Below are 23,941 nucleotides of genomic sequence, written 5' to 3'. Positions count from 1 at the left end.
AGTCAAATTTTTTAATTGGCTTGTTTTTGTGTTTTGCTTTTGTACCAAAATTGGTACCAAGATACTGAAATTTTGGTACCATAACAACACTACTCTGAAGTATTGTGTTTACATGGACAAATTCACACAAAAATTATATAAAAATTCCCTTTTTGGTAAGTATCCTATAGCAGACACAGCCAGCTGAACATACTGTATCCGTGTACTGGATAAGTGCATTCTCTTAAAGTGACAGCACTTTCTTAATATTAATCAAACAGCAACAACAAAGAAATCACTCACTGCTCTTGATTGAATAGCTTTTGTAACTTTAATAAAGAATAATCTTTCATTTATACATCCAAATATGCAATGCTCTTTTACATTTCATTACTAATGTTAGACCTAAAAATTTATTTTATTTGTATCTTTACATTGTATTTATTTGTGCTGTTGCTTGTAGTTAGATAGATTATTCTTATTTTCTTTATTTTATTTGAAAGTATCGTTTTTGCCTAAACATAGCACATACTGAACCATACACAGAAAATTTTTAAGAGTGGATTTAACTCCCTCAGAGTTAAAATTAACACTTGCCCATAGTATATATGGGAATCACTGGTAAAGTGTTCAATTAACACTTTTGAAAGAGTTAACATTATTAACACTCTGACAGTGTTAACCAACAAACTCTTAAAGTGTAAAATATTAACACCAGAATGGATGATGAGAACACCAAAGTTGGTGTTCAAAGTTAACACTCATGGATTAACTGGTCAACACTGCCCCAGTGTTCAGGTGAAAATATATATAAAAAAAAATAAACCCACAAAACAATAAAATGTTTAGATTTATTTATTTTATTGAAATGTAATTTTTTTTTCCTGCACCAAAATGTCTTCACTTTCAATGTTTCAATTCAAAACAATTCAAAATTAAAAAAAAAAAAAAAAAAAAAAAAAAAATCTAAATTTAAATGTAAAGAACATGGTCTTACAACAATTAAACATCCTAATGGCAAAACATTCTTATTTGGTTCATATGCACTCTTAATGTCATTGGATTTATATTGCTGACATTTATCAGGTTAAACAACACCATTCCATTCATTACCATAAATGCAGAATACATGTTAATGCTCACTAATCAAAGTCTGTGATGGTGTTTGGACCTCCTTTTTCTCTTCTCTAAACTTCTTTTTTTCAGCACGACAAGATTCGTTTCTCAGCAGTTTTCAGCCAAGCAAGATCCACTCCTTTTTGCAGCATCACACACCTTCCCCTGTAAAATTGAAAAACAACAACAATAATAATAAATATAGCTGCAAGCAGCAATTACGGGGCCAAGCACTCCAACGGCAAATTTAGGAGCTAAGCATGGCATGGAGCATCACACGAAGTGCAACAATCAGCAATTAAACCAATTTTAGGATGATTGTAATTGAAATGGCTGAAAAATCATAAATACAACCACTAGTAATAAGATTAAATGGCCTATCGCTTTTGACCAACTGGTGGTGCTGTAATCAAATAATTTTGGTGTGTTCTGTGTGAGATGACAATACCACACAAAAAGTTTAGTGTCAATATGCTAAAGAATTGCAGAGATACAGCCTGAAGTGTCATTCTGACATGATGCCTCAATTTCGTTGCGCCGGTATGCGAAAACGGTTTTGTGTATCGATACAAAATCCATAACATTTTGTCAGGACAGTCTAAAGATCATCTGATTAAATTTTGGTGAAAATCGGACTAACGGTTGATGAGGAGTTCGAAAAAGTAGGTTTTAAACATAAATCAAAATGGCGGACAGGAAGTTCAGCTTACTCTGGCATATTTGGTATCTATGTTGTCGGCATAAGCCAGGGAATATTTTGAATATATTTATTTCATTGCAATAAGCTAATGCATTAAAAAGTTATTAGCATTTTTATAAGTGAAATTATTCATGGTGAATACTCTTGACCAATAGGTGGCGCTGTTACCAAATTTATGTGGCATGGTCAGTGTGAGGTGACGATGAAACATACAAAGTTTGGTGCAAATATGTCAAAGCTTTGCAGAGATACAGCCTCAAATGCATTTTGGCACCCTTCCAGCAAATTTGGTGATGCGCTAAATGAAAACCGTTTCATATATCGACACGAAATCCATAAATTTTTGCCAGCATGGTCTGAAGATGATCCATGTCAAATTTGGTGAAAATCGGACTATCGATCCAGGAGGAGTTAGAAAAAGTAGGTTTTCAACATTAATCAAAATGGTGGACAGGAAGTATGGCCAATTTTCGCATAATTGGTATCGATGCTCTCGGCATGACCCACAGAATATAGGGAGATCATTTTCATTTCAATAGTCTAATTTATTCAAAAGTTATTAGCATTTTTGTGATATTTCATTCCACCAAACTTTTTGAGTATGTTCAGGGCATGGAGCCGAATATTTTTGTAATTATTTTCGTAATGATACGATGCTGCGTTCAAAAAATACAGCATTTTAAAACATAATTCAAAATGGCCGACGCCTAAAATGGCTGACACGAGAAAATTGGATATCATTCAACTCGACATGACTCACTGAATCTAAAAAGACCAGTTGTGTGATTTTTGGCCAAACCGTTCAAAAGTTATAAGCCAAAATATGCATTTTTCATATCTCCTGACCACTAGGTGGCGCTGCGTCGAAACACTGCAGGTAGTCTCAGGTCATGCCTGTTATAACACACACCAAGTTTGGTCTCAATATGCCAAACCGTTGCCGAGATATAGCCTCACACACATTTTTGCGTGCTTTTCGTCAAAATTATTCACGTGTCATTTGAGAACGGTTGGACGAATCAACTTGAATTCCATAACTTTTTGCCAACATGGTCTGAAGATGATCTGAGCCAATTTTCGTGAAAATCGGATTAACCGTCTAGGACGAGTTCGAAAAAGTAGGTTTTTCGTAAAATTGAAAATAGTGAAAAAACTACACTTTGCGATTTTTGAATTTTGGGGTTCATTCGACTTGGCATGAGCTAAAGATTCAGAGGAAAAAATAAATTTCATTTTCTGGCTTATGGTTCAAAAGTTATTAGCATAAAAATATTGAAATTTTGGACATGTGGTGGGGCTAGAGAGTTGGAGTTAGAGACTTCAAATTTGCTATAGTTAATGTTGGGACTGTCCTCTATCAGTGTGCCAAATTATACAACTTTCCCGCAATCGGTTCTATGGGCTGCCATAGACTTGCAGTGGAAGAAGAAGAAGCAGAATAATAATAACGCCAACGATTGCAAAAGGTGCCTACGCACCTTTGGTGCTCGGCCCCTAATAAATAAAAACACACACAAAAAAAAATAATAGATATTTTCAAATCCATTTATCAAAACTATTATCAGATGAAATGTCAAATACAAGTATGAATTGCAATACAACAATAGTTCACCCAAAACTGAAGATTCTGTCATGTGTTTATCCTCATGTGGTTCTAAACCTGTATGACCTTCTGTCTCCTGAGGAACACCAAATGTTATTTTTTGAAAAATCTACAGAAGAAATACATGGGACCACTCCCAATCCAGACAGAGTTTTATTAAAAATGTCCTGGTTTTTCCAAGCTTTATAATTGCAGTGGGTGGGTGTTTCTGTTGAACAGTCCAAAAGAAGTGAAATAAAGAGCATCCTTCCATAATAAAATTATAATTTTTAATAAAACTCAGATTAGATTCATCTGAAAGAAGAAAGTCATATACACCTAAGTTGCCTTAAGCGTGAATAAATCACAGGCTAATTTTAATTTTTTAATGAACGAACCTTGAAGTTTTGGGTGAACTATCCCTTTAAGGAAAATAATTGAATTCACTGTAAATGTATTTTGTAAAAAGAAAGTCAGTCTTACTAGAAAATGGGTCTTCTAACAACAGAGACAGTCATGATTCCAAGTGCATACTGATCTCCCTGCATTGAGGTTGGATGACTCCTATTAAAATGAATGCACATAAATGGGACAGCACATAAATAAATAACGGTCCAAACGTATATATATATATATATAAAAAGCTTACAGTTGAATTTTTTTAAAGAAAGAGATCAGACTCTTTATTATTATTATTGTTGTAGAAAAAATATGCAATTGTGGCTTACTCATTCTTTTATTGGTGGCTTCTTACTCTTCAAGCACATCATCTCCTTTTGATTTTTCTGTTGCCAGCATGAACCATCTGTAACAATATAAAAAAAAAATAGTTTCCTTAAAATTGTAATATCAAACCCATACAAACTCCCTTTTCCTAAATACAAAACATAATGTAATGCTTAATGATATCATATCATAATAAAGTGTCTAAAGTAGTTAACTGCAAATCATGTGCCATACTCCAAGACTTGTGGGGACAAAAAATCACTGTGAATGATGAAGAATGTAACTCACTCAGTATAGAGAGTTTGAGTTTACTGAAAAGTGTTATTTTCAAATTAATTCAAGGACAACTGCACTCAAATCCAACATGAAATCCACAACATGAAAACTCAATTCATGATTAATGAAATCACAAAAATTGGTCATGAGACACACAAGAACAATTTACTTTTATTGCCATTTATATTTGAGCAGTTTTACAGACATTATGACGTGTTACATACTGTATTATAAATGTGGTAACGTTAAAAACACTTCTGGTGTTTCCCTTCAGTTTCAGATTTCATCTGTGAAAATGTTTCGGATCGTTTTGGCACGCACAGCATATATCTATCGTCATAAAGTGATATTATTTTATAAAATACATATCGTAAAATAAATAAAACACTTTTGGTGTTTTCCTTGATAAAACCAATTTCCCCATCTGCTCCAAAACATCGCGAGTGAAAGAAAATATCTCTGAGAAAAAGTTTAGGATTGCACAGCAGATAGATATCACTATAAATAATATGATTTTAAAAGACAAATTTTAAATTAGGTAACGTTTAAAATGATAACTTACTTCTGGTGTTTCCCAGTGACCTCTGCATCTGCGCACTGCAGAGTAATTCAAATCTGTGAGAAATGGTTAGACTTGTTCAGGCGAGCGCAGCAAATAAATATTGTCATATAGAAATATTATCTTATAAAATACATATCGTAAATGAGGTAAAACCATAGACTGTATAAAACACTTAACTGTTACGGTGTTTTCCTTGTTAAAACCAACATCCCTGTCTGCTTCGCATCGCTGCCGAAAGGAAATATTGCTCTTAGAAAAGGTTTAGGAATGCATAAATATCACCTTAAATCAATGTTATGTTATAAAATGCATATTTTAAATGAGATAAAAACACTTACTTTCGGATTTTCGAAAGTTCTTCGGTTTTCGGTTCCGATTCGCGAGTGAAAGGAAATGTCTCTGAGAAACGTTTAGGCGCATACAGCAAATAAATATAGTTATTACAAAAAACAATATGAGATTACGAAACATATTTTGTAAGTAAGACTAAACACTTTATTTCGCTGTTTTACATCCTTATGCACTTCGCATTGCGAGCAAAGAAAATGGCGTCTTTGAAAAATATTTCAGACGGGTCAGGCTCGCACACCAGAAAATGTCCCGGATGTGACTAATAACACCAGAGACAATTTAGGACTTTGATAACACTCAACTGTGTTAATAAGGGTTACTCTCCGTTTTTACACCGCAAGTGGGGGCTGTTTACACCAACTAGTTTTAATCGTTTGAAATTCAACACCACACTGATATCGTTGACTTGATTGCAAATAAATGCACAGACACTATTTAAACTGAACAGAAATGACATCACTGAATTCAATGATGAACTGCCTTTAACTATCATTTTGCATTATTGACACACTGTTTTCCTAATTAATGTTGTTCAGTTGCTTTGACGCAATGTATTTTGTTTAAAGCGCTATATAAATTAAGGTGACTTGACTTGACTTGACAACTTTAACTCTTTACTCTGAAAGTGCTTAACACTGGGATTTCAACACTGGAGATTTTACAGTGTACCGAGAAGGTGATTTTAAAACCGTGATACAAACGGTACCGTTCCACCCCTAATGAATATTAGCCAAAAGTAAATTTATACATCTGAAAATGTTATTACATCTGTAGATATTATCGAATATCATTGTTGGTAATGTAGTAATCCCATCTCAAGGAGGATCAAGTGCAATCAAAAAAAAAAAAAGTAATATTTAGAGTTGTTTAGAGATTTTAAAGTCTAATTATAAAATTTAGGATTTGATTTTTGTCTCATGCTGTTGGTTTAGATTTTGGGTAAGAATTTTATTTCAGTAGAATCAGTACATAACTATTCAAACCTAATGCAAATAGGTCACATGCAGAGCTCATTGATCTAAAACTAGAGAGAGGTCATGCAAAATAACAGTTCATAACAATGGTTATGCTCAGACAAAAAAAATAATAATAATAATTGTAGTAAAGTAAAACAGCAGTAAAAGCCACCTGTCTATCTGTATTATGGATTGCTCATTTAAGCCCTCAACAGCACAACAAAGACCCTTAAGACTCATTTGAATGAAACTAAACTGCTCTGTTTGCATTCGCTGACTCTGGTGGTGTTTGACAGCGGGCCCTTCACTCATTTAACACAAGCAAATCATTTGTCATTAGTATTTAGCCTGAACAAATCAAGCTCACAGTCTATTCAGAAGCACTTGACTTCCCCTAAAGCAATATTTAGTTTGATTCTAGCTGGAGGGGCTGGTGAGGAATGAGGGAACATTCTGAGCAAAGGAATGAAATGGTTTGTAGAATAATTCGGAGCAGATGATGGCATTATGAGTGGTGCCAGCAGCTGCCATATGGTCGTGTAATGGGGGCTGTCATCGCCTTTATTACCGAATGACAAGCACCATGTTAAACTTAATAACCCACAGGGGCAGACTGCTGTTTATGTGCTCCTGCAAACGCATTATAAATGAAATAATTTTTGATGGAGTTGTGGGAGGGGGCGAGTCGTTGTCAGCCAGCCGTAAAGCGGCCTAATGTTGTTTGAAAGGTGGTGTGCTGCGGCAGTACTGCTTTGAGAGTGCTAAATAAAAGGCAGCGATTTGCCTGGGGGTATACACCCAGCAGGCATCCCCTCCTTTTTCACACCCTCCACCAGGATTTGACAAGCTGCCTAAATGGCCCTCTTTTATGTTTAACCATGAGTAACAAATTTGGGGGGAATCACTGAGTGTCTGCTTGCCTGCCCCAGAACGGACCCTCTCCACAAAGGCCAAATGAGAGTTTAAAGTACAAACATCTCAAAAAGATGAGGTGATAATTTGCTGTGCATGTGCCTTTGCGTACTCCCACAGATCGAGCAGTTACAAAGTCAAATGGTTTCTCTGGAGAGCGAGATTGTGCGGTTGCGAGAAAACAACAGAGCCCTACAGGAAGCAAATGGAGCCCTGGCTGGAGAGCGGGGTGATCTGCAGGCCAGAGTGCAGCTTCTGCAGAAGACCAAGGAGGCAGAAGAGGCCCAGTCCAGGGAAGAACGAGACCGACTGTTGGCCCAGATGCAGAGCTTTGAGAGACAGGCGAAGGAGGCCATGAAAGTTGCCACCCAGGCCAGGCGCAGACTGCTTAAACTCCGCCAGGAACTAGGAGTCCTTCGAGCAGAGAGAGATTTCCATCGGTCCGCAGCTAAACGCAAGTCGAAAGCCGCCAGTCTAGCAAGCAACAAGATCAGGTCCAAAGCACCCTGGGTTGACGCCTCCAGCAAAACACGCATGCGCTCGACGCTGTACAGGATGGACAGTCCAGCCAAGGACGACTGGGAGGACATGAGCGCAGACAGGTACTTCCCCCACCTTTAACTATCCCTGTTTCTTTCCCGCTCTCCATTTCTCACACTCTCATTATTTTTCTGACTAGGGACAGCACGCATATGCAAAAACACAAGCAAACGGGTGATTGAATCCCAGCTTCTGTCTAGTTGGTATTCAAAAGAGAAAAAAAGAGCAAGAGGGGGGCAGAAAGAGGGAAAAAAAATCAGATCCTTTGAATTATCCTGGGATGTCTTGCTAGGAGCTTATTGACTGAAATTTGCATGTAGAATTAGCCACCTCTGAGCAGCCGAGTTGAACCGGTGCCAGGAAGCACCTGAACCCGCCCGCAGCACCTCACTTTCTGCCCAATGCCATTTTCCCAACGTCATGAGCCCCGAAATTGACAGTTTGGCAGGTTAATTTAATTTGTGATTCCTTTGCATATTCATCACTGACAGAGGAGGAGTCCTAGGCAAACTCTGGCCAATCAATTGAGTTTTCCTCCTGTGACATTCTTATTCAGCTATGGTCCCAGCATCTCCCTTCTCTCCTCCTCTTCCTATATTTTATCTAATTTAACAGGATAAATTTTGAATGACTCTGTTCGGCTCTCTACCAGATGTCTACAAGCTGTTTAACATCCTCAGAAATCTTCAGTAATTATTTAATGAAAGTTTTATGTCACCTCCTGCATTAGAGTTTATGGCATGATGGATGGTATGATGATTTCCAATGATACCAGTTCAGATTTATTTCACCCAAATGCACCACTACTAACAAAACGGCATGCTGGAAGCTTTCCAAATCTGTCTCCAAGAGGCTCTTGTATGAGATGCCGGAGTGTTTAGAGTGTCCCAACTGTGCCTCAACAGTTTGAGTTACACACCACACATGGGCGTTTAAGTTTCTGGGCTGTCTGCTTTTCTGTTAATTAACCACTCTCATGTGAATGCTATGGAATGGCACATAGTAGTCCCCGATATATCTCTTTATCTTGGTAAATAAGTCAACTTTATCTCTGCAGTGACAGTGAAGACTTCTCTGACAGCCTGGAAAGTCGATATTCTGTTCAAGCTCGACGAGTTTCAAGGAAAACTAAGGTTTGTTACACAAAATGTTATATTATTTTTAGGACTTTGCAATATTCTCTTCTTTTCTGTTTTAAGATTTTTTGCTCAAATTAAATAATTGTCATTTGCCTACAAATCAGTATATTTTGTTTTCAAGAAGATAGTCAACAGACTCACAAGAAAGATATTTTAAAGGTGATAACCAAAAATCATCACAAAAGGTTTCAAAAAGACTTTATTTTAGTGTCCTTGTTATGTGTTACATGTACTTAATATAGTAATAACAGTAAGTTATGCATAATTACAAGCAGCTAACCCTAAACCAAACTCCAACCTTGATCCTATATGTAAGTACATGTTGGTAATTAATATTGTTTGCTTCTTATTTGCACCATTACACCATAACAAGGACACCTTGGAATAAAGTATAACTGAAAGTATGCCACTTGTCATCCAAACAGACTGCATCCTGCAAACTAGGCTGTATCTGAAATTGCATATTTCCCTGCTATATAGTAGGCAAAAAAACATTATTCGGGGGGGCGACCTAATGTTTCCGGCAAGATTCTTAAGTGCGCATCCAATGGTCACTTTACTATCCCATGTGGCCATGGGAGAGGATTTGTAAATGGCAGTAAATCAATGCAACTGATGCTGGTAAGTTACATGACAGTGACTACATCACTAATGGACTATATTCATACGACACATTTCCTAACTATATAAAACATTTTTTTTAATACTTTTAAAGTTTCTGTCTAATCAGTTGCTCGATCTGGCAGGATCTAATCTGATTGGCTGGCTTTAAACAGCTTCTTAAAGTGCACATAGGTATTCTTTTGTTTGTTTGTTATGTTGTTGGTGTTGCTTTTTTTTTTTACAAGCTGTTAATGTTAATAACTTCTGTGAAGTGATACAAGGAAAAGAAATGGAAAGAATTATTATACAGGTAGAAAGAATTATTTTACAAATGAGCAATAGAGACAAGTAATTAGAAACATTTCTAAAAAACTTACATGTATACATATAATTTTGAACATATGTAATTAAAGTTTTTTTTTTTTTTTGGTAGGTGCCATATTAAATGTGGTACAGTATAATAAAACCAATAAAACCACACCACCTTGACTAGCAAGCAATATAAACCATTATCAGTTTTTCTTCAGCTTTAAATGCTCAAGCTTTTTACAGTCTGGGTGAATTCTGATTTACTGTTAATGTTGTTATTGTTCATCAGCTGAAAAAAAAAACATTCTGAAAGGGATTCAAACAGAAAGCTTTAGTATGAAGTCAAAGATTGGGCCTAAGTTCATGTACAGTAATTGGTTGAGGCAATGTTGCTGTATCCTCAGAGCCTAAGTTGTAACGCTTTTGAACAGAATCAATCTACAAATATCTTATATATAGTTTTAAAAAATTACGCTCTTCACCTGGAAATTGCCTCTTTTCATTTGCGAAGCGAAGAGTTCAAAAAAACATTTCATTCTTGACTTTAAGCAGCTGTGTCGATTGGGAGATGTGTATCAGAGGTGTCTGTTCCTGTAAAGTGCGATCTCTTCTCGACAGACTCTCAGGGCTCCACTGACTCTCCCCCATCCCCTCAGGGAACGTGGAAGCTCCATATCTTCTCCTCTTTTCGCTTCCTCTCAGCTCTATAGCTGTCAGCCCTGTCTTAGATCCTGCCTGAATGCCTCTGTGTACTCGTCAACCGTACTGGCTTACATCAGCGTGACAGTGGAGCAGAGCACTGCGCCGCCCGTGTCACACTAAAGAGCTTCTGAATAAATCTGTGATCAAACCCACAGAGAGGGAGAGAGAGACTGATCAAAACCTTTTTAAATAGTGTTCGATACAAACGAGGGGAAAAGCCAAAGCCTCTTTGATGTGACTACAAACGCTTCCTCTGTGTCATTCTGCCGTGAGCCGCCACGTTACGTTATGTTAAACTGTTGCCCCAGCTTTTTTGTGTCATGTGTTGTGTGTTTCCACCTCTTGCCTGCTTGCAGGGCTGCAGATACATGCTGATCTGCCCCACAGACAGGCCTGGAGAGGAATCTCAAACCAGAAACATCCAATTTCAAGGTAACCTGGTTGATGCAACTGTGCTCAGGCACTTGCATAATGAGTGATTGTTTGCACTTGATTGCTTGTACAGCCCTTATCCTATAAATTCTTAAAAAAACAAATAGAAAACTCAGCCTACTGTAAATATTGAAATGGTTTCTCTTCAATTTCATTCTTCAAGCAAAATATGTAATTTGCAATTGTTAAGATAATGATTGTTTACAAAAATTCCTACATCCTCTTCTGCCCCACTCCTATGTGTTGGTTGAATCTTGCCCCCAAATTGAAAAAATAACTGCCATTAGATGGCTCAAACAAATAAAATCATCCCATTTTTTCCAATCAAACTGTTTATGTACAGAAGTTATCTATAAGACAGTAAAACAGAAAATATTTTATTGTCAAGAACTTACAGCCAATTTATGAGGCTCAGTCACTGTGTTGGTACATTTCAGTTGCAAACTCCTAATCCTCTTTATGAATGCCTATTATTATTAATACGTTTTTAATAATACTTCTATTCAGCAAGGATACATTGAATTTATCAGAAGTGACAGTAGATAGATAGATAGATAGATAGATAGATAGATAGATAGATAGATAGATAGATAGATAGATAGATAGATAGATAGATAGATAGATAGATAGATAGATAGATAGAAACAGTCAGAGAGATAGATAGATAGATAGATAGATAGATAGATAGATAGATAGATAGATAGATAGATAGATAAAGGTAAATTTCATTTGAAATATCTTTTGAAGGAACACAAGCACGTCATGATGTACGTTTTGTAAAACTTGTTCAATTAAATAATATAGTCACAGCTGAGACAATAAAATTTTTTAAATTAAAGCAGTGGCTGTAAAACTGTGGATATACAATCGTTATTATACTAGCTGGTTTTGTACTGTAAGCCTTAATTAAAGTGTTGTTACAACCTTAGGTATCCACTGTCAGATTGGAAGAGACTGACATTAGCATTGTGTCCTCTTCACCACCCTCAGGTGCCTCCCTGCAAAAGATCAGGAAAAAAAGAATTTCAAAATCCCATGCTGTTTTGCAACAGCGTCTTCTGTCCCTCCAGCAGCAAGTCACAGCTCTACAAGCAGACAAACAAGCAGCACAGCAGCTCGCAGCGGAGCAGAGCCACAGACAAGTGCAAACTCAAGTGCAGTTAGACTCCCTTCTCCAGCAACTCAACACCAGCAAGCAGCTTTCAAAGGTACTGCAAGACCAAAGCATCTCCACTGGCACATTATTTATTCCTGGGTCTATTTAAGGAAATACTTTTTTTATAATCATTGCTCCTTAAAAATATGAAATTTAAAAATAACTAAGCTAAATAGCTAAGTTGGAGTTTACGTTACGACTTTAAACCTTATGCTTTAAGGTACACAGTAAGTGATGTATTGATTTATTTAAAATATTAGCCATTACAGCTTTATCATGATAAATACGTACACACAATATAGAATACTTGCAGGGCTTACTGGATGGAAATACTATGGACTGCAGGAAAGAAAGCAAGAAAGGCCTCTTAGAGAAGAAGAAAAATAGACATTAATAGATTGTTTATATTTAACAGCGCTGAATTTGGCCAGTCTTTTTAATTCAGCAATTTGAAGTGCATTTAGCCACATTGTTTATAATGTTTACATTATTTAAAACTATTTATTTTCATATTATTGTTTATTTAACTATTTGTTTGTTTATTTATGTATTCTTGTCTTTTATTTTCTATCATTTTTCTTTATTTTCTACAGAATATTTTTGTGAATTTTGTCACTGTAGTCTAAAAAATTGTCTTTTATAGTGAACTGTGTAGACAGACTTCATGATGCTCATACATATGTCAGTTTGTTTTCAAATGTACATGCACAGTGTCATGCAGCTGGCTCCAGTTAGACTGAGCAGTTGAAATGCCGAGCCCATTTGAGATTTGATTAAGACTCTTGAGTGGAACAGGAGGTCTAGATGAACGCCCTAGTGTCCAGTCCATCTCTTTTTCCAAAACACACTTTGCAAGTCTGTGTGTGTGTGTGTGTTTGCACATGCCCATTTATGACGGTTTGTTTGTTCGACTCAGAATCTTGCATTATTAATGGAGTGGTGAAAGGGCAGTAGGTTGAGTGCCCCTGCACGCTGCCCCCTGCTGCCCTGCAGTGTGATCACCCTCTTTAATTGGCTAGAGGTGGAGTGTCCAGATTTGATCCTCTTGTCTGATGATGTGATGAAAATCACAGTAGTGTGTGGAACATGACTATGTGTGTAGTTTGTTCATTTGAGAATTGTCTTTTTTTCCTTCTTTGGCTTCTCTGTAAGAAAACTTGACAGGGAATCAACAGACAAACAAAGAACTCTGTAAAGTGTATTGACTAGGGCTGTAGATTGCTTACAAAATAATACATAAATCGTCACTATTATTTTTTTTTTTTTTTTGTAATTAATTATAATGAATTACATCTAACTTTTTTTGTAACGTAATTTGTAAGCATTTAATATATTTTCACATTCTCCAAATGTGGAAACAACTTCAACCGAAGCAGCAAGGATAGTATTTTACATATTTGTTTAATGGCTTAACTAAGTACTATGAATGAAGGCCACTATTACCGAGACCAGTAGAAAATTAAGTAACACCTTAGATTATGGAACACAAATTTTTACAAAATTCATTAACAACTCTACAAAAATGAGTCAGATATGAAGTTTTTTTGTTTGTTTTTTTTGTTTTAGCCTATAAATACAAAAATTTTTGGCCAAATTCAGCACATATTAATGGGCCTATACACAGGACACGGACACATACTGGAAGCATTCACTCGGAAGAAAGTGCAAAAACACAGCACAAAAAAGAACAAAACAGATCGCTGCACCTGCAGCCGAGCACCAGTCAAGCTGGTTGTTATGAAAATAGTATTCGTGCTTATTATGATTATTAGGTTTATCTACAGGAAATGCAAAATGACAATCTTTGAACTGTGAATCAGATATTGACTGTAATTTTTTCTTAAGAAAAAAAATCAAAGATTTTCTTTAGAACATATTTGAGACCTTTAGTACTAACACATTAGGACATATTAGGCAGTGAGGCAAATATTAATATGCAATGAGATTATATACGGCTCCACCAGTGCTAACTTTGGCAGCCAGGATAAAAGACAGCAGCCCACCATCACGCCATCAACTGGAGTAGTGTGGATTTTACAGCTTGGGTGTCAAATCCAGCTCTACTACACCTTTGAATGTAAATATACTTGTGTATATTCATGAGCTCACCTAGCTGCATGCGCTGCCCTTTATTCTAGATAGAATTATTAGAATGGTGTCTCATTCCACAGCCAAGTCCAAAAAAAACAAAAATAGCTGCATGCGCTGCCCTTTATTCTAGATAGAATTATTAGAATGGTGTCTCATTCCACAGCCAAGTCCAAAAAAAACAAAAACAGTCTAAATAAATTTTTCTTGGAACAAATTTTGTTATACATTATTATCAGAAAATGAGATAAAGTAACACAATATTGTGTATAAAAAGTTTCTCAAAATAAATTTATTCTTAAATGAGTTGTTGCATAAAAGTGAAATCACACTCGCTTAAATATCATTACAACAACATGATTGCAGTAATTATATTTTATATAACTGTCCTTTTAATTTAATCAATTGCATTTCTGACCAAATTTGGCCTTTTTTCTGCAATTGTATTTTAACACTTATTATGAGCCAAGTTACACACTAAGTCTAAGGACATTACTTTTATTCATTTGCATACTCTGGTGCTTGTTTTTTTTCTTATTCTTCTTCGTCTTTCCCCTCTGCGTGAGAATCTGTGTTTCTTCTATATTAGTGTTCGTGTCGGGTGTCACACTACTCTCAGCTCACATTGATCCCTGTGCCCTTTGTGGTCTGGTATCGATCCTTTATTTTGCTCATTTTAATGTCTCTCTCTCTGTCTCTCTTTCTGCCTCTCACCCTCTCTCTCATTATATTGGCTAGGCAGAAAAGACAAAGCTCCTGTGATAAATGGCCAAGTTCAATTAAAGCTTGAAGCAAAGTAGTCGTGTTGTACCAGAGTTGAAGTGTCACAGAGCTCCCGTAGTGATCACACGGATGTCATATGCAGTATTAGCAGAGAATGGATCTCTTATTACAGACTGTGTGATGTATATTAGATGAGTTGAATGGCTTCTCGCTTCCCTACATGCACTAGCAGCACCTGATATAATGCATCTGTTGTAGTGTGTGTGTGTTCCTTGTTCTCTCAAAGTGGAACACATGCTCAACAGTGAAGTGACACTTTCATCAGTCAATCACACTGTATATCCCTGAGGAGCTTCCAGCTGATGCCTCCCTTTTTGTCACACTCACTCCTTCCTTTCTTAAATAAAGAATTAACATATGCTGTTTTATTATGTGCTCCAACCACAAGCTGGTGCTGTGACACAATAAATGTAGGTGACAAAAGTGCTCAATTTGTCATGAATCTGAGCTTGTGTTATGGATGACAGAGGAACTGCACTTGATGTACTTTGACAGGTTGGACACATTCACCTATCTACCCCCACTCAGGTCAGCTTTCTCGTGAAGACTGCTGTCACACCTTTGAGCCGTTCAGATTAATCATGGTGGTGGGATTAATCATACTGTGGCAGAACCTCTCCTATCACCACGGTGGAGGGACTTGACAGCCTGTTTGACAGGCCGGGCCTGTAATATGCGTAATTTGCAGGTGTAGTCCATGTTCCTCTTTTAGGAAGGGTCAGGATTACCTCAGGATTAGACTTCTATTCTGACAGCGAGGCTTTCAGAGGCTAAGCCAAACCAACCTCCCCACATCTCGTCTGAGTTGGGTGAGAGAGACGAGTGTGACTGGATTCTAACAAGCTTGACAGTTTAATTTACTGCTCCAGGTGACTGACTGGTCATGGCAGTTCGTAAATCACTGATCTGTAGAAGCCGTCTACTCGAGCATTCTCACACACAAAAAAATTCTAACAAAGGATTCTTGGGGTCCATGTAAATTTTGAGAAAAAGAAACAAGAATGCATTTCACTAAATTCTTTTTTAGGACTGTTACATGTTAACTTCCTATATAAATTAATTAAATGTGGAGCACAACTGTTTAACACTATTATTGGTTTTAATTCATTATGTGTATCAATTATTTTCCATATTAAACAAATTATACAAAATAATAAAAATGTTATAATATAATTTTTTGTTGTTGTGACAGCCCTAGTTTAATAATAAATAAATATATATAAATAATTCTTTTTAATTTAATTTGTATTTATCTTTTACTTTTACAAACAATTTGAAAACCTGTGCTTTATAGGACAGCTTATAGGGAACCAGAGGATGTGTCAGTACTGTGTTATGTAGTAGAGCTGCACGATTAATTGTTAAAAGATTGTGATCTCGATTCAGACACCCACGTGATCTAATTTCTAAATGACAATGTTTCCCTGAGTCTGTTAAACCTTAGACAAAGTCTTTCCAGATCATTTCGCACTGCCACTGACACAGAGAGAGCAGTTACTATGTTTGGTTAAGAAACATCTTCAGCATCGTCTTTTCAGCTACACAGTATTATTTCTGTCTTCCAGTCATTTGTATTATCACAGAATCACTGGGGTAAATTTGTTATAATTTATTCCTGTGATTTCAAAGAAAAAAATTTTGCATCATTACTCCAGTCTTCAGTGTCACATTATACTTCAGAAAAAATCTAGTATTCTGATTTGCTGTTCAAAAAAATATTAATTATTATTATTATTATTATTATAAAACAGTTTTTTCAGGTTTCTTTCATAGAAGAACGCATTCATGTGAAATAAAAATATTTTTGGTCACTTTTGATCTATTTAAAGGATCCTTCCTAAATAAAAGTATTAATTTATAAAACACAGCCTACACCGCTACGCCCCCCCCCCCCAAAACAAAATACTAACTTGGTTTCATGTATAATGTAACAAATTCTTATTTCAGATACATGCTGAGCTTTCTGTTCATCAAAGAGTCCTGAAAAAATATTACTCAACTGTTTTAAATGATGATGATGATAATAATAATAATAATAATAATAAATGTTTCTTGAACAGCAAATCAGCATATTAGAATGTTTTCTGAATGATCGTATGACTCTGAAGACTGAAGTAATGATTAAAATATATTCCAATAGAAAACAGTTATTTTAAATTGTAAAAATATTTCACATTATAACTACCTTTGCTGTATGTTGGATCAAATAATTGTAGGCTTGATGAGCAGAAGATTAAAAAACATGAATCTTACTGGTCAAAAACTTTTGTACCAGTAGTGTACATTAAAATGTTTAATAATTCATTCAAATTAATTAAACACTTTTAAATAAACTGAAGAAATAATATTTTGTCACACATTATTTTGTTTAGTTCAGAATCTTGGGAGAATCAATATCTCTGTTTGAGACAAAAAAAAATGGTGATTCTCAATTTATCCAGAATCGTGCAGCTCTAGTATGTAGAAAGAAAGCCACATGATCCTCCAGTGCTGGGTCATTTATTAAACCCTCAGATTACTGGAAACACCATCAATGGCTCTCAGTGTTTCTTTCATTAGCAAAAACCTAAAAAAAAAAAAATATATATATATATATATATAAATAGAGAAAAAGAATGCTATATTAAAAGGTCAGAAACCAGATAACAGCAGTTGCATGTTTGAGAAACTGTGTATGTGTGTGGATGTTTTCCTCAGATTTGCCCCATATTGTATGCTGGGTGCAGTGAGAAATCATTATGTTTGGACAGAGGGTGAAGTATCGCATCTGAGTATTGTTATAAACTCTGTGGTTTTATTCCCCAAACAGGGCTTTATGTTATTCACTTAGTTCTGTGCAGTAACTGTGTATGTTGTCCTAGTGCTCAGCTTTCAGCTTTATGCAGTGCTGATAAACTCCCAGAATGCACTGGGATGAGCCGACAGTGGCTCTATTAAGACTGACAATCAACAGAAAAACGGAGGAATGGTCTGCCTCCTTATTAGCATAAAGCTTTAATCAGATTTATGGCTTTAATCACAAACTGCTACATAGTCCTGAGCCAAAGAAAATGCTCCTTAATCATAAAATTCAGCAGAAAATGTTTAATCAGACTTTTGCCTATTTTTCATGCAGCTGGCTTAATTTATACTTATCTGGTCCTTTGTTTCAAAGCTGTTGTAAGAGATCTTCTACACGTGGATTTGTTTATTCATTGTTTGTGTGTTGGTGAGCAGAAGCAGGCATGTGAGCTGGCTGGTCTGGAGCAGCAGAAGGTGTCTCTGCAGATGGAGTTAGAGCAGTGGAGACGAATACGGCAGCAAACGTCAGTGAACCCCCCTGCCATAGACCCGGAGCGCCTGCAGGCCCAAGTCAAACAGCTCACTCACCGACTGAAGGTCTTACAATTATGTTCATTTCAGTAGGTTCAGCTTATGTATTTGATTGATAGATTAAAAAGGAACCTGTGTGGGAATTTTAGCATCAGTAAATGAGTACAAATATAAATAGACGTTGTATATGACACAGACTTAAGAAATCACTGTTTTTGGAAGTATTTTCTTTGTAAAGGCCTAAACAAAATGGATCTTTTGCGTATGTATAACTGTTTTGTATTTATTATTTACATTTGCATTTACTTATTTAGCAGTCACTTTTTTCCAACGCAATTTATGAGGAACAAATCAAGCAATATATCACAGGCCAACAATATTAGCATATAATGTCAGGTTTATTAGAAAGCAAAAATTGAAAACAAGGTATATATAATATAATATAAAATAATAAATATAATAATATATATAATATAATATCAATAAGGAATAACTAATGGCGGGCCATTGAATTATTGATAAATATTGCATACCTTGAGGTAATAAGGTGGCCACGACATGCAGCGCAGTGCATGTCCTCAGGTGGGTACTATTTTTCAATAATTCAACCGTCTTAAAATATTTAAGAATGTTAAATAATTTTATTATTTGTTTATATATCCTTTGCAATAGTTTCTCAACCATTTTTAGACTATAGTAAGGTGAGAAAATGAACCCATTGATGATATTTTATATAAAAATATGAACCATATTATTAATTAAATATGTTATTAAAATAAAATTTATACTCTTTTACCTTATCCCACCACTTTCTGCTTTAGCTTTGTAAAGTGGAGTATTACAGGTATGTATTTGCTAAAGCAGTATCTAATTGCATTTTGACACATTTTATGGAGGACGAGGACTGTTTCATGTGAGAGTAGCCTACAACATGATGTTTTATTAATACATTTCGGGAAGAGCATGCACAGATTTTCAACGTGGCCAATTCACTATCAGTAACTACACCATCCATCTAACCTCCTCGACAGAGAACCATGCGCAGATAATCAACGTGGCCAATTCACCATCAGTAATCACATAATCTATCCAACCACCACAAGAGAGAACCAGTATAAATAATCATGGCAGCCTTACCTTCATTCTCTCTAGTCTTTCAGCATCCCTTCACTGCCCCGACTCCTCACTGTTGGCCCATTTCGATTGGGAGCGCTCAGCGTTCAGGCCGATGCCAAGCTTGGAGTCCTCTCCCTGGGCAGCACGCAAAATACTCATATTATTCTTCTCACTTTATTATCTGCAAGGCGAACTCATAAAACCAGTGTCTGTTTCTATAAAGTGGGCATAGGCGGAGTTTCATGTATATGCTTGTGGGGGAACACTTATATATATATATATATATATATGTCCTACATTTCATATGGGATGTCGTGGCCTAATGGTTAGAGAGTCGGACTCCCAATCGAAAGGTTGTGAGTTCGAGTCCCGGGCCGGCAGGAATTGTGGGTGGGGGGAGTGCATGTACAGTTCTCTCTCCACCTTCAATACCACGACTTAGGTGCCCTTGAGCAAGGCATCGAACCCCCAACTGCTCCCCGGGCGCCGCAGCATAAATGGCTGCCCACTGCTCCGGGTGTGTGCTCACAGTGTGTGTGTGTGTGTTCACTGCTCTGTGTGTGTGCATTTCGGATGGGTTAAATGCAGAGCACAAATTCTGAGTATGGGTCACCATACTTGGCTGAATGTCACTTCACTTCACTTCATATATTTATATAACATATATTCAACATTAAAATACATAATATATAAATTTATTAATTATTTTTTTCCGAGGGTACGCACAGTTTTTTTTTTTTTGTTTGTTTGTTTGTTTTTTCTAGCAGTGAAAACAACTTAAAATACGCAGTCATTTTTGCTCATAAAGGTAAGAGTACTACATTATTCTAAACTATAAAGGGTCTAGTTTTATTTGTGTGCACTCACAATATCAACAATACGTTGTGTTTTTATAAAATAAAGTAAACAGTGCTTTCTGCCGTCTCAAGCTTGAACAGGAGCGCTTCACAATGATGAACCTAAACTCAGCGAATTGCCTCACAGAAATTATATATATTTATATTTAGAAAGCTTTAAATTACTGCTTTAAAACGAAATAATTCTATTTGAAAATAGAAACACTTTCATTGTTTAATCTTTGCATTTCTGTCTAAAGGAAGATAGATGGATTATATTATTTATACACTCTGTTTATTGAAAAATAAAGACATGCATGGTTTGATGGCCAGAACATACAAGCTGAAACTTGAAACAAAGTTCAAACATGCATTGAAATGGTAGATTTGACTCCATTTGAACAGAATTTTTTTCTATCTCTTTTTTCTTCTTTTCTTTTTCTCCCTATAAACAAGTTTTTGGTCTATAATATCAATAAATTGATATATGGGGTCTGGCACTGCTCTTTATATTTTTGTGTTGGTCTCAATGGTAGTGTCATGTTCAAGAGACAGGAGAGTGTGTGTGGGTGTGTGTTATATGCAGTCAGGATGTGTGCTACGAGTCCTCCATTCCTTTCAACTAAAGACAAGGTGTACATACAAATATCCATCATTCACATGATCACAGGCATCCCACCAGCTCAATCTGTTGTCAGAGTTTTCAGTGTGCCTCTTACATTGACATACATTCACAGAGTTTGAACAAATCTGCCACTAAATAGATCAAAACCCAGTATAATAAATAATGCTATAAATGATAAATATACAGTGCTACAATACATAATATAAGATTTAGTGACAAATAAGGATGTCTGAGATGATGAAAAGGAGAAATGAAAAAAAGTCTACTTCAGAACGCATTTGTTATTGTATTTCTGTATTTTCTATTAAAAAAAAATTGTTTAAACCAATTTCCAAACCAAAATTTAGATCACTGGCTCTAAACAAATGACAGATGGAGATTAACCATTAAGTAAATTAATTTTTTTCTTGATTTGATTCATGATATATATATATCATAATCATTTAATAAAAAAATTAAAATTACTTTTTTTATTTTTGCTTTTTGTGTTTGTTTATTTGCAAATTATAAATTACCAATTTTCATGTTACTCCATTTGACCACCCTTGCCTTTTCATAAAAAGGTCAGCAGGTTGTACAGCGGGGCCTCTCTGTTAGTTATTATTAAAACTGAAATAATTTCCTGTTTTATTATTTCCTTTATGGTTCTCTTGTCATGATAACACATAGATTTCCTGCATTTTGCTGACTTTGATTTGGCTTTGAACTTTTTTTCTTCAAAGATTTACCATTTTATTAAAATATTCCTTTTTAAGAAATAAAATAAAATATATATCAAAATACTGTACATAATTAAACTTTGTTTTAAATTTTAATCAAACATTTTACTTTATTACAATATCCTGACTGTTATATCACCTAAACATTTATTTGGTTAAAGCCTTACAAAAATGCATATATAATTGTACATATAAATATATATATTTTTTATTATTACCTCAAAGATCTGAATAAAAAATTAAAGTCACATCATTGACCATATGCCTATACACAGGACATATGTAGATGTGTATATTTCTGTGAAACAGATGTGAAACAGCATCCACATTAAGCATCCCGATAGCTCAGGATTCATAAATGAGTCCTGCACAATGGGATATCAGATGATAGGATAAATGTGCGACTCTTTCTCTCCACAGAATGCCAGCAGTGAGATGAGCAAACACACTGCTGCTAACAAGAGCCTGAGGGCTCAGTTAGATGAAAGAGATCAGACACTGAAGGAACTGCACGAGAGGTAAATGCTTTCTATCCCCTCTCTTTCTTTCTTAGTCTTGAGGTATTCTCACTTCTTCACCCTCTATTTCTTTTTCTCGTGCTCTGGGTCATATTTGCAGTGTCTGATTCCACCATGTGGCAGACTTCAACACCATTCGTAGATTCTTAAAACCATGAAACCGGCTGCGTATAGAGATACATACTAGAAGACAGAAAGAGATGGTGACAGGAGCTGTAATTTCCTTCCCATGTAGTTATGCACTATCGTCATAAGATGTCTTGCCCTGGGCACCGAGTCTGACAGTATGTTGTGTTAACTGGTTGCCTTCTCTCTGTCCTTTTTACTTCCTTCATTTCTTTCTTTCCGCATTACTCTTGTCAAGCCATCTCAGTGGGATAAAAAATGGCTGTTATTATAAAAAAAAACATTTAGTGTGGTTTTGCTTGAAACAAGTGCAAAAGAATCATCCATTAAGGCAAATACCTTTTTTTTTGCAATTTCTCCTCTCAAGTACGTTCACATCCCTACAGGAAAACAAAGATATGGATTGAGGATAGTTTTTTTTTTTAAGATGTACTCTCTTAGAAGTGTGTGAATGTCGCATGGTGAGTCCGCAGTCAGACACGTAAAACTCTGGGGTTTCACTTCCAGTCTGTGACAACATGTGAAATCACAGATGAGGAGTCCCTGTGAGCAGAAGCCGCCTTGCACCACGCAGCTTGTTTAAATGAAATACATGTCTAGACGCTGTAAAAAAAACATCTGCTGCACTGCCTTCAAAAAAAGTGAATTTCAAAGCATGCTGCCATGTCCTGAGTCAATATCCGGCGCAGAGGTCTCTGCCTTATTCATAAAGGCCTGCCTTTCATGTGCCGCCTGTTGTCTTTCCATATCATAAATGTATTCATCTCCTTTGTTTTCTACTGCAAACTGTGAATCCATGATCTATGAAAGCACTTACAACTGTATTAGCATCCAAAATGCATTCTGAATTAGCAATCTAGCACCTCAACACCAAAGAGACAAAGTGGAGAGTGCGAAGAAAAGCGTTCAAACAATTTAGTGAGCCAGACATCCATAGAGTAGCTGTTTTGAGGCTCACGCCAGTCATCAGTATCACCATCCTGCTATTCTTTTTAAGCGAGCTTACCCCTAAAATAAATGTTATAGATCTAATTGCCATTTGCTCTCTTGAGCTTTGGGAAAGATGGAGTGAAGTGGGGGAGGATGAGTGAAGTGTGGCTGTAAGTCAACAGGAGAAACGCTTCGTCCACTCTATAGCGGGGTCAATATGGGTTTTCTCATTAATGGCTGTTGGGTAACCTGACTCCATTTCCCCAGGCCACCCAGTCTTATTTAATTTAATGTCACTCCAATAAGAAGCTCTCACATTTATTCAGTGCATTTGCTTCAGGCACTCTCTCTCTCTGGAATTTGAGGATATTTATTTAAAAGACCTTTACTCATCATCACAGCAGCTCTGGTCAAGGAGGCAGTCCATAAAACAGCCCTCAAATGTTAACATATTCCAACACTTTTATATGTCAGAAATGTGTAGATGTTTAAACTATTTAGTAGGAATCTGGTTACAATACTGCTGGCATTTTATTTGTTTTCTCTCTGTTTAATTATTAATTTCCATTTGTTAATTTTTAAAGCGAGCGTATCCACATAAAAAAATAAAATAAAATAAAAATTTGTATGTTCTTGAAATAAAAAAAAATTATGTTTATGTGTATATGCTTGCATACAGGGTTGGTGTTTTAGAGAGGGATGTGACGATGAAAAGGCAGCTGGTGGAGGATCTTAGGTGCAGAGTAAAGATTTGCCAGGACTCCGAAAGGAGCCATAGAGCATTGACTGAAGACTTGGAGAAGAAAGTAGGTCCTGCTCAAACAACAGATACTGTACTAACCATGGC

General features: G+C 36.0%; 1 protein-coding gene across 4 annotated transcripts in view; it reads left to right on the top strand.

Moving 5' to 3' along the window:
* cntln (centlein, centrosomal protein) overlaps window positions 1-23,941 on the top strand; it is a 158,457-nt gene that overhangs the window by 119,795 nt on the left and 14,721 nt on the right. For all 4 annotated transcript variants that reach the window (XM_059554073.1, XM_059554072.1, XM_059554074.1 and 1 more), the window contains 7 exons: window positions 7,281-7,762; window positions 8,758-8,833; window positions 10,810-10,885; window positions 11,876-12,093; window positions 18,129-18,290; window positions 21,941-22,038; window positions 23,774-23,900. In XM_059554073.1, the coding sequence (XP_059410056.1) occupies window positions 7,281-7,762; window positions 8,758-8,833; window positions 10,810-10,885; window positions 11,876-12,093; window positions 18,129-18,290; window positions 21,941-22,038; window positions 23,774-23,900 (1,239 nt within the window). The remainder of the gene's footprint in view (window positions 1-7,280; window positions 7,763-8,757; window positions 8,834-10,809; window positions 10,886-11,875; window positions 12,094-18,128; window positions 18,291-21,940; window positions 22,039-23,773; window positions 23,901-23,941) is intronic.

Source organism: Carassius carassius, chromosome 7, assembly GCF_963082965.1.
Source record: "Carassius carassius chromosome 7, fCarCar2.1, whole genome shotgun sequence".
Lineage (NCBI taxonomy): Eukaryota > Metazoa > Chordata > Actinopteri > Cypriniformes > Cyprinidae > Carassius > Carassius carassius.
This window is presented reverse-complemented; position numbering and strand designations above follow the sequence as displayed.